This window comes from Serinus canaria, chromosome 1 (genome assembly GCF_022539315.1).
Source record: "Serinus canaria isolate serCan28SL12 chromosome 1, serCan2020, whole genome shotgun sequence".
In the NCBI taxonomy this organism is placed as follows: Eukaryota; Metazoa; Chordata; class Aves; order Passeriformes; family Fringillidae; genus Serinus; species Serinus canaria.
This window is the reverse complement of record NC_066313.1, coordinates 85,390,698-85,403,111: the sequence shown is the minus strand read 5'-3', so window position 1 is coordinate 85,403,111 and position 12,414 is coordinate 85,390,698. Positions and strand designations below refer to the sequence as shown.

The 12,414-nt window shown below is 37.1% G+C and overlaps 1 protein-coding gene across 4 annotated transcripts in view; it reads right to left on the bottom strand.

The window, feature by feature from the left end:
- Positions 1-12,414, bottom strand: part of TMEM182 (transmembrane protein 182) — a 30,394-nt gene that overhangs the window by 14,270 nt on the left and 3,710 nt on the right. Inside the window, exons 2-4 of one of the 4 annotated variants that reach the window (XM_030234938.2) lie at positions 6,557-6,691; positions 4,229-4,328; positions 2,708-2,806 (exon numbers count right to left, since the gene is read on the bottom strand). In XM_030234938.2, the coding sequence (XP_030090798.1) occupies positions 2,708-2,806; positions 4,229-4,247 (118 nt within the window). In that variant the 5' untranslated portion in view covers positions 4,248-4,328; positions 6,557-6,691. Of the gene's footprint in view, positions 1-2,707; positions 2,807-4,228; positions 4,329-4,741; positions 5,104-6,556; positions 6,692-12,414 lie in introns of those variants that run through there. The other 3 variants (XM_050976931.1, XM_009085426.4, XM_018908924.3) reach the window with 3 other exon arrangements.

The following is a 12,414-nucleotide window of genomic DNA, read 5'->3' as shown; positions in this document are numbered from 1 at the left end:
ATAAACACCCCTTAAGCTTTTCTGTCTTTACATTTCCATCTAAGGCTGTAGTCCTTGACACCAAGAGCTCATAGTCTAGGTTTGTACATCAGAATGAACCCAGCCTTTGGTCTAAATCTTTGTAAGGCAGACTGAAACACTAGAATTTCTCATCCTCAGTGCTTTAAGATTTTTGGGAACTATAACACAAACACAAACCCAACATACAAAATGATGTAAATAAACTAAGAGAGGACAAGTGAGCCTATTTTGAGTTCTGGCACAGAAAACCTCTGAGCCACATTCCTACTAAAGCTAAAGGAGCTATGTCAACAGAGAACTTGGTCCAGACACTACACTCAAAAAGCATCAGAGATTTCATGTTCCTCAGGCAACTTATCTTTGTCTGAGCTGTTCGAGCTGGATGGTGACACGGCACTCCAACAAACCACACTTGTGTCTTCACACAAGTGACTGCACAAGGGGCTAAAGTTAAATTCAAACTCCTCTAACATCCAAAAGTCTCTTAAGCCAAATAGTCTGCAAAAAAATCACATGCTTCTACTTGTTCAACAACTAATAGTGCTCTGAATAGAAAGTTGGAGATTTTTAGAAAATGTGTTGTATACATGTTTGATTTTTCTAATGAAGTTTGAAGCTCTTTATTCAGCTGTTTCTTTTTCTATGAAAGAGGAAATGAAGATGACAGAAAAATTCTTGTTATATGGTTATATTTTGTTAAAATAGAACTTGATTGACTCACTAAAAATACAATGATAAACCTAGGGAGAAGATTTGGGCTTTTTATCATACCCAAAAGAGAATATGTCGAGAAAGCTATGAGCCATGAAAATGGTAATATTTTATCAAGAAACAGTAGCAGAACCAAAAAAGGGGACAATAATCTCAAATTTTTGGTAGTTTGCTGATGCAAAGTATTAGATGCAGACAACTGGATATACAAATCATAAATGAAATCTTGTTCTTCAGGGAACCAAATTGGGGATTATTGCCACTGGCTTTATAGAGAACCACCTCCTGCACTGGGAGTCAGGAAGAAGAGGATAACCTTCTAGCATTTCTTAATTTAGCAACTGCAGTTGAAGCAAGGTTTTTAAACCCTGTTTGCCAAATATCATGAGCAGGATTGTCAAACTAGACTAAAGGAGAAACAAGTTTTAAATTAACAAAAGAGATGATGACATAACCTTCTTCTTAAAAAGTTGTGAAAGACTCTTGAGCAATCATAACTGTTTTAATAAATAACTCAGCTTGGATGCAGAAAATGAAATGTAGGCATAAAAAACCCCAAACCGTCTTCAGTTTTAATGAGCTCGAAAGCAATCCAACTGTATCTATTTATATAGCAGGAATGGCTCTGAATATACTCTACCTGGGCCAGCATCTATAGTACAGTTCTGCCCACTTTTAATCTCCTAATATGAAATATAGATAGGAAAATTATATTTGAGCAGTGGTTCTTTTGGCAAACATTACCTAAAATTAATTAAACTTTTGATGATATTCCTTCTCCTTTCCTTTTTCTTTGTTTGTCCACTTCTGTGTAATCATGCAATATAATTTGAGGAACCTTTGTGAATGTATGAGTGAACAGTGGAATACAAACTCTGTCTAGGCTATTAGGAGCTGATGACTCTGTCACTTTCAAATGGAAAGATAAACTGTTCTAGATGTGCTGTGAAGTTACAGATTAGATCTCTGAATGTTGAGGTCTGAATTCTTCCTGGACAAACAGTTCATAATTTCTAAAGATTAACAGAACCATTATAATTCTAGTTTATTTTCTTTTTCATGTCTGCAGCTTAAAAATTGGATTCTAAAGACACTTGAAGGTTAGCAAAAGCATAATTACAGCTTCAGGACAGGAAGGGATCACTTAAGTCCCTTAGTCAGCAAGCTTAGAGACATGTAGCATTCACACATCACAGATTGTTTAAAAAGTCATGTGAAATATATATCAGAAGTTATTTACTTCAAATATGTTTGTGTAAAGCTCTTAATATGAATAAGTGTTCCTGATATTTTTAAGTCAGTCCTAAGTGTTGTAAAGACAGAGCTTTCTAAGTGCTATTCAAACATAAAGTTTTCTATTAATGTTTATCTTTCACATGTATATAAATATATACTTACATGTATCTCTGTTACAGTACAAAAGTTTCTCAGTGAAGTATATCTGAGTCAGTTAAAAAAACTCAGATAGCACCAAGGCTCTGCTCCTCCTTCCACATAAAGTAAAACTGCAGTAGATTTCCATACGTGTTTATTTATTTAACAAAAGCAAAACCCTCCCAAAAAAAACCAAAAAAAACCCCAAACCAAACCAAACCAAAAAATTCCAACCAAAACCAGTTTTATTGAAATACATGACAATAAGTACTTGTTCAATGTGTTCAGCCCAAGGAAGATAATTACTATGTTGGAGAAAGCACCAAACAGGAAACATCTCTGGGGTTTTTTTTTGTGTGGTTTTTTTGTTTTTTTTTTTTTTGTTTTTTTTTTGGTTTTGGTTTTTTTTAGCTAAGCATTATTTATGTGCTTTGTTAAACAGCAGATTAAATATGCATGTTGTAAAATTATGAGAAGTATGAAATACCAAAATTCTGTTAATTAAACTGTGTGGAGCGATAAGGCTGTTTTATTTTGAAGCATCCAAATTGTTTTCTTGAAACTATGGGCATTGTATTCATTTGCACCAAACAATACTTACTGATTGCAGAGTCATAGGAGGTGGAGTTGTGTTCATCTCGGAGAAGAGGAAAGGGGGACAGGTAAGCATGTGTACAATTCTTAGAAGGTGACTGGTTGGCTAAAAATGAAAGAAAGCTAAAGATTAATATTTTAATGCCTTAACAATATTGTGTGTCTGTTCTTCAAATGGGCAAACTGAGGTTCATAGGTCAAGATTTCAGGTCCTTTCCTAGGCAACAGCTTACAGTGAATTTGGTTTGGTAAGAGATACAAGCCTTGTTATCCAAACAAGGATATTCCTTAAAGAGCAATATAGATTTGTACACTGGGACAGTAAACGAGCCCTGCTGAAAGCACATTGCAATTTACATGTGATGCATATGTATGCCTTTGCATGCATATGTACCTTTCTCATTTGAGGGTTTGTTATATTCTTTTCATTATTACATGTGCAGAAAAAAACCCCAACCAAATAACAAAATCCAGGCAATTACTTTATCTTTGTAAAAGAACAATGAAAATATCAAGCATCTTCAGAGAGTTTACAATGGCCCCAAGTAAGAGCCTAATCTATGGAATGAATATCCTCCAGAAAAGGATGATTTCACCCTTTATACTAAACACTTCTAAAAATATCAAATAACACTTCTAAAAATATCTTTTTCTTCCTGGCAAAAGACAAAAGCTGACTATAACTTAAACCCCATCTAGTTTCAGATTCCTGATCACATAATTTTCCAGATAAATAACAAGAGGAAATTAATTACAGTGAATACTACATTTCCCACCCAAGACAAAGCAATATATTTAGCCAAATATGGGCTAATGAAGTCAAATTTGTATGAAGGCACCTGCTTTTCACAAGGATTATGGAAATCTTGCAAGAAGGTGAGGGAGCTCCCTACCTCAGAGTGCCAAAGATTGGAGAAGAAATTTTGCTTGACTTCTAAATGGGAGATTTTGGTTGTAAAACACTATCTGATCTTTTAATTCTGTCTATCTTAGAATCCTGGATGTAGTGAAAGAAAGCAAGAGGTCATCTGTGAATGTAATACAGAAACTCTTCTAGAGATGGTGTGACACCATCTTCACACCATTTTCACTGTGGAGTTGCCCATTCCTTTCTTAACCCACTTGTAGTCAGTTAAGAACAGGTGGAGAAACTCCCCAAGCAAAAATTCATGGACCAGGCTAACCACGAAGCTCTTTTTTCCCCTACTTAACAGAAATAAACCAACTGTTTAACAGTAAGTGGTAAAAGACTTTGTAGCTAAGAATGGACTCAGGTTAACAGGGCATCCACAACAATCACAGTGTAATCTGATAGCTAAACTTGTATCATTTTGTCCTGGGGTTTCCCGTAGATTACAAAAGCGTGTGTCAAGAATTTATTTCAGGGTAGCTGAAGAACCTGATCCCCAAAGAAGCCATATGAAAGCTAATGATTCATAAGAGAGAAGGAAAAACAAAAAACACACCAAACCCCAACAATTATGAGAACAAACTACTGTAGATAAAGTAAAAGGAAGAAATTACTTACTATACCAAAACTTCCACATGCTGCCATTATTATCTCCTACATTTCCACTAAACCAGCACCTCCAGAAGAAACCTTCATGATGGAAAGTGGCCTTCTCTCCCTACAGAGGAAGGAAAAAAAGAAAAAGAAAGCCATTATCATACAATTTTTGAAAGGCTGAAAGAATTAAATTCAACTAGATGTTGATGTAAAAAACACCACCATCATAATGACACACAACCTGTCTGAATTTAGGACAACTACAGCATTTATAAGCAGACATTCTTCTTTTGAAAGAATGTAATATTCCAAAAGTAGTATCACAAAATAAAAATTCATTTTAGAGTGATTATAAGAGTTTCTGAAGAAGGCTTGTAAACTTCCAGAAAGTCAAAATGAGTATATTCAAAAGTCTATACAGAAGTAAATTCTTAGAAAATAAACAAAATTAGTATATTCAAAAATTTATAAAATAAACACATCCAAGAATTCTAAATATATAATTCTCATTATAAATAAAAAGTTAATACTAACCCCAGCACCTTCAGGTGCTTCTGAACAAGTTCCTATTTCTGTAGCAAGAAGCCAATAATCTGTTCCAAATGCCACCAAAAAAAGCAAAACCCCCAGAGCTGCAAAGAAACCTCCAAAAAATATCCCCACACTCAGTTTCATTGTTGAAGTTATTAAAAAAAAACCCAAAAAAACCCCAAAAAACCACCTTAATTATTTAAAAGGTTAGCAATAAAATAAATTTAAAACAACTTATTGGGAAAGTAACTAAAAAACTGTATGGAGAAAACAGCTCATATCTGAAGAAGTTTCTCTTCACTTGACTTTCTGCCTGTGCCCTTCTTCCCAATGCCCTGTGAGTCGATTTGTGTCTCCAAATTTGTGTTCCATGTGGCTGACTCAAGTCTGACAGATGAAAAGGGCCTTCTATTTTAGGACACTGATGGCAGAGCTTTGCTCTGTTTCGCTGTCCGGGCGAGGCCAGTCAGAAATAGCTGACCTTCCCCTAACTAATCAGGGATTGACTTGAAATATTATTCCAGCTGGTGCATCATCACCAGTGGAGATGGAGTTGCAATGGCTCTGTCCATCTACGTGAGCAGCGTTACAGAGCATGCTGGAGCAGCAAGGACTTCTAAAGTTCAGGCCTGGTGGTGAATGTCTCCTTAGCTGCTAGCAGGAAAGGAAATACCAGCAAAGAAGTTACTATAAGTCATGTTATAAAAAGAAGGCTGAGGATTTTTTGTAGAATTTTAAAATATGGTAGCCAAAATGAAGAGATGCCTCTGAAAAATCCTATATAATAAAAATACAGTTATCTTAAAAAATTTACATCCTATGTTTAAAGTAATAACTTTGGCAACACTAAACACAAAAACACCTAAATGCTTTATTTATTCAAATGCATCTTTTTTGCATATATAAAAAATTTATGCAGTTAAAAATTCCTTCAAGCACCTGATAAAAAACTTCAATCTTTTTAAAACAAGAATACATTTTCCCAAGAACATGCTTTGGCCATTTTGGAAAGTGAGGAGGTAAAACATTTAAATTACAAGTGCTCACTGTACAAGAAAAAAGCTTTTTCAACAACTTCATTTCATGCCAAGCAGGCCTTCCCAATCATGTCTCATGGATTACAGAAAGGTGTAGAGTTTATAACATGCACCAGATCCTACAGTCCTTATCCAATAAAATTTCATTAGAATTATTTATCACCAGAATAGAATTTTCCATTAATACTGCATACTGGGAAGTGCTGGGCTAAAGAGAAGAATTAAGCCAGTTTACTCCAGAAAACATTTGTCACAACAATTTATGGCAATAGACATAGGACTCCAGAGGGACTCCTACTTTCAATATGCCAGTCTTGGTTCGGAGAGTGCATCAGCAGGCTTGAGGACAGCAAGGAAAATGATGTTTCTGCCATCTCCCTTCATTTCTACACAGATGAACCACTGTTGTGCCCTCAGTGGTTTTATACCACTACACAGCGTGTCCAACATCATATTCACATTTGTTATTAATCATATTTTATTCAAACCTGATACTATACTAATTTCATACACAAGCACATCTAATATTCTGTGACCTTTTTGCACTTCAGAGTTTCAGTGTATGCAGAGCAGCAAATGAATATTCAAACAGACTCTTTTTGTCATATTTGCTTTTCCTGACAGCCACTGATGCAGTTCATTTTGATACAGCAGAAGAGAGGTGTTTGGAAACCTAATTTTGGAAAGTGATGTTTTATTGCTCATTATTAAGGAAAACAAAAAAAAATCAAGAAAGGAAAAACACACAGAATGTGCTATAAAATAAAATTAAAATGATTACTTGCAATTTGGAATAATACTTCAACTTTTGGTCAGCCCTGAAGTGGTCAGGCAGGTGGACTGTTGTAGGTCCTCTCGAGCAAACATAGCAAATGTTCTATTGTGCTCTGTTCTGTTCAATTCTATACTAATGTGTCTAAAAAAAAAAAAAAAAAAAGAAGTAGAATTCAGTTCAGCACTAAAATGCCCAAATTTAGACAATTTCATATAAGCTAAATGTCTTTCCATCATAATCAATAGTGATCACACTCAGTGGAGCCAGAGAGCAGCTCATCACAACCTAAATTAGACTCACAGGGCTCCACTCAGTCACTTGGGCAGACACTTAGCTCTAGCCAGTTCCAGAGTATCCTGCTGGCTCCCAGCTGCCATCCCAGAAGGGCATATTTCCCTCTCTGTTTTAAAATACCTGCTAGCCCCACATGGGATCTTAAAAGCCCCCTCTCCCCTTGGAGGGCACTAGGACCCTACATGATGGTGACTGAATCATGTCTGGAAGGAGTGACATGGTGGCCTTGCTGTCATCTCCCACAGTCAGGTGCTCCAGGATGTCTAAGGGATCTGCATTGGGCAGGCAGGTACCACAAGGGACTTAGAGGAGGCTGACACCTTTCCTGTGTGACAACTACAGGCCAGGTTCACACCACCTGTGCCATCCAGGCCACCTGTGAAGCCAGGCTCCATTAGCTTGTCAGACCATCCTGGAGGCACCGCTGGGTGTTTCAGCCAGACCTTGATTAACTCTAACCACAGCAAAGATCCATATTTCACATGGAGATGTCTGAATGCAAAGGCCTTGATCTGCAACTGAATCCCACTCAGTGAACTGGAGTTCCCATTTTGCAGGTGTATGAGTGGCCTTAGAAAGCATTGTCCCAAATTTCAAGAACTTCATACAGTCAAATTTAAAGATATAGATAGTCACAGCAGAAACAAAATCAATTTTATTAAGTTCTTCATGATATCTATTAAAAATTAATTCTAATGCACTGTTTAACACTATGCCACTTAGCTCATCATAAATAATGGGATGTCTTATAACATCACAACAGTGAACTTTTCCAACATTAAATCAGAGGAAAAAAGAGAACTCCAGACCCCTGTCTCAGCCACTGAACCACAATTAATAAAACAAACAACCAAAAAATATCAAATGGCTAGTTCTAGTCATGGTGCACCTACCTGTCCTCAGGACAGAAATATGTCAGTGACTCTGTGAGTCTGTTTCTGCATGAAAGTAACTTATTCTTGCGAGTAGCTTCACTGAAATCAGTTTGCGTGGAAAGTTTCACTGAATTCAAATGACAGCTGAATTACTGCCTGTGCAGTGCAAGTATTTATTTTTAATATACTGTACATGCACTCTGGTTTCAGTTTAGCGTGTTCATCCTGAGAGGATCTAATTTAATTATTCCCTTTTATATTTATGGCACATTCTCTGGCAGTGTTATCTTCCAAATACTCTAACATCACCAGTATTATGCCTGTCTATGTCAAGAATGAAGCAGAAGCCATGTTAAGACTTGTTATGTCAGCTTAAAAATTCATGTTATCCACCACTTGAATACTCAAAGAAAGTCTCAGGGCCTTTTTCTTTAATTAAATTAAATTCTGAAGGTTCCTCAATAGAAGAGAGAAAGTTTCAAGGGAGAGAAAACAGGGCCAAGCTTATCAAGGCAAAACAATCGTTATTTTGAATCTTAAACACATTCCCCAACTCCTTTCAAAACTCCTAAATTTCTGCAGAAATACTGCCATTTTAAACCAAAATGACTTAGCCAAATTTATCCCTACTATAATAATGAAGTAATTAAATCAGCTTTAATATTCAATTTGGCTACTTAAGACAAATAGTCATGGATTTTGTTGACTCGAAGTGGGAAGATTGAAGGACCCACATAATAGATGGATTCCAGTCTCATTTAACAAAGCTGCAAAAGTTTTTTGATTTCATTTTTTTTTATTCACGAGATAGATAGGTCTAAACTAAGTCCTGAATCTGCATATTTTATTTATGCATATAATAGTTCCAACTTCAACATAGTATCTGAACCCCTCCTTGTATTTAAAAATAGAAAAGAAAAAAAAATTAAAAAAACAATAGCAGGCTGTTTATTTTTTTCCTTTTATATCTGAAGGGGAAAAAAAGATATTTATGGGAAGGGGATGTTGTTTATTTGCTTGTTTATGTTTGTGTGTGATTGAGTAAGTGTCGGGTGCGTATGTTTGGAATTGGCAGGCAGCTCCTTATCTGCACTGGCAGATATGCCCATGATCTAAAAACAGCCTTTTAGAACTGGCTGCATGTCTCACTATATACCAAGAAACAATTTCAGCAACTGCCTCAGAGCTGAGTCCTTCTGAGACCTCAATGCTCATTTATGTTCTGAACAGTAATGGGAGTATCTCATCCACTGATTCCGATCCTCATCCTGTCCATGTTCCCCAGCTGGGCAGATGTTACCTACTACACTGACAAGATCACTTCTCAGCAGAGTAGTAGACAGACAGACAGACACCTACAAAGCATACCCTGCACACACCTTGTCCATTAAATGGGTGGCTGAAGTTCATCTTTAAGCTGGTCACTTCAAGTTTCCTCTACAGTCATACATCACTTTTATGGCACAGTCTGTCTGACCTTTTCTTGGACGACCACCTAAATGTTCAAGCAACTGCACCCAAAAAGTACAATTACTTTGGTTGTTTATTGGTTTGGTTTGGTTTGTTCACTGACCAAGAGCGGGTCTGGAATAACTAATTTGAGATTTGACCACTTTTTTCATAATACTACAATAAATGATCACAAGCCACACAATGACAGAGTGACTGAGGTTGGAAGGGACCCCTAGAGGTCATCCAGTCTAACCTCCCTGCTCAAGCAGGACCACCTGGAAATGATTGCCCAGGGCCATGTCCAGGTGGCTTTTGAATATCTCCGAGACTAGATAATCCAGAACCTCCTTGTGTAACCAAACACCTGCCAGTGTTTGGTCACCTTCACAATAAAAAGTGTTTCCTGATGTTCCAAGTGACCCTCTGGTGTTTCAGAGATTCCCACTTGTCCCCACTGTCTCTGGTCCTGTCAATGGACATCACTGTAAAGAGCCTGGCTCCATCAATATAAAACTCCCTCTGAGCCTTCTCTTCTCTAGACAGAACAGTCCCAGTTTTCTCAGCTTTTTCTCATAGGAGAGATGCTCTGGTCCCTTCACCACCTCAGCTGTCCCTCATTTGACTCCCTCCAGAGTGTTCATGTGTCTCTTGTACTGCAAAGCCCAGAACGGGACACAGCACTCCAAGTATGGCTTTACTAGTGCTGAGTAGAGAGGAAGGAGGACCTCCCTCAACTTGCTGGCAATGCTTTTCCTAATGAGGACCAGGATACCATCTACCTTCCTTGCAGCAAAGGTACATGGCTGGGTCACGTAAAACCTGAGTGGAGATTGTAGAAATGTGCTGAAGACCCCCACAAAAGGAGGAAATCAAGCCATTCTGAACACAGGTATCACTAAGACATTCATTCTGCACAAAGCTAGAATAAGTTTACAGAGATGATATAAGAACAGAAGGGACATAAGCAGCTCATATGTCAGCTCATATGTCAGCAAAAGCTTCAACAGGAATTCTAATAAAACAACAAGAAAAATCTTCTTTATGAGGCATTACTTTTACACATCTTCTGTGTATCCAGGACCCACTGTTAGACACCTGCAGGAACACTTGACAGACTTGCAATCACCCTGATGAGCAAAACTCCAGGGTGAACATCCCATTTGGACCCTGCCTTATACCTTCTCTGTGTTCAGGACTTTGACACTACAAAACATCACAGATTTATTCAGCCACAGAAAGGAAGACAAAACTAGTATGACTGAGTGGATCACTCTGTTCCATATATCCTATTCTATATCCCATTCCCATCCCATTCAATCCCTAATCTTGTATTAAATCTATATCAGATAAAATAGGTAAAAAAACCAGCAAAGCGTAATTTCTTTTTTAATTGTGTCATAACACTGATTCAAGATGTGATGAATCCATGTCCCTGAAAATTGGGCAAGATAACTAGAATTATCAGAAATACAAGAATGTGCTTTCCTTTATCACATCACCATCATGAGTGCTCTGAATTTTTCATACAATTATAGGAAAGCCAGACCAATGCCATTAATGTTTCCCACAAAATTTTAAAGTCATGACACATCACATGTGCAATTTTCAGAGAAATGAATGAATTGCCTAATACTAGGAGGTATTCCAGGAAGTTTCCTATGAAAGTAGTTTTGCATAAATAGTCAGAAATTAAAAGCTCGAGTCTTTACCATTCTTGTTGCTGCCTTACATGGGTCCTCCCACAGCAAGATGCTATTATGAATCTCACTCTAAGGCTGTAACACCTTCCATTTACTCCACAGACACTTTCTGATATTTTTATTTTTGGGTTTATTCAGGAAGTCTGAGGAACTAGCCTTTAGGTCTTTCTGTTCCCTTCCAGCTTCTACAGAGCCACTGGCTGTTAAATAAATAATTACCTAAATAAAATCATAGACTCAGTGAGGGATTGGGGAGTCCAGCACAGAGAGTGGGGAATGATGTGTGTGATGTAAGAGTACTCTAATATACCAGAAAAGAGACTGAGGTCAACAGGAGTCCTGGCAACCTTCTGCTCCAGAGAAGTATCAATAGTATCTAAACCATTCCCGATTTATTTTATCTGTTAAACATTAATTGAAAGAAACACAAAAAGCCATGTGGCCTTAGTTATGCTGCCATGAAAACTCCAGAAGGGAAGAAGTAGACCCAATGCCTGAAATAATTCTTTCCCTTAACAAGCTGTTTTATAAATGCTTTCTAAGTCTCTCTGACATACCAATGTGATTCATTTACAGCTTTGAGGGTGGCATCAATTAAAAGGTTTCTTTCCACATTCCTTAAATTTGCAGATCTTTTCAGACAGATTACACTTTAAATGTCTTTAAGATTAACAGCAGATTCCAAACTCAAGTTCATTTACAAGTACCTCTTAAAATGTTCTAGACCACTGGATTGTAACTTTTCTACTTCACTCAATTTGTATATGAAAAGTTGAAATGACTGTTGAAGTTACCGTTACGATCTGAAGCAGTAAACCAGAATGAAATAAGTCATTGTTAGATTCACTAAACTTGATGACAAATTGCACATTTGGGGGTCTTGACCTTACCTATTTGTAATGCAGGAATTCAAGTATATATTTCATATATTCCATTTACTGGAATAAATCAGTGTAGTTTTCTTAGACCCGTCTCACAGAAGTATTTTCCAAACTTTTTAAAGAATTAATAAGGTTTAAAATTTTTTCCACTATTGAAGTAATGTGAGGATAATTTAAAAATAATTTTATAAGATTCCAGATGACTTCCATCAATGCTTTCACTATGTCAGGGCTTGGAGCACACATAGCCACAGAGCTGGCTGAGGAAGGGCAGCTGCAGACTGCCTCAACCCCTTGCTTGGCAGGTGACACCAAATATTTACAGTAGATGTTTTCACTAAAGGGCTGAAGATTCCTCACCCCTTCCCCTCATGAGCAAACTGAATCTCAGACATTCTTTCACAGACTAGTTCTCCTCCCAATCTTAATTTGAGGCAAGAATAGCCCAACAAGGCTGAGGAAAATCTGATCTCTGGCAGCCCAACACTAGAAGAAATATTCCTTCTGCCATTAAGATCTCTCTCTCCCTCTCTCTTTTTTTTTTTTTTTTTTAACCCTCTCTATTTATGCAAAATTGATCTTCCATTAGGATAGCAAACCTAGACACAATGTTTTGTTAGTATACAAACTGAAACACTGATACAAATGTAATAAAGCTTTCC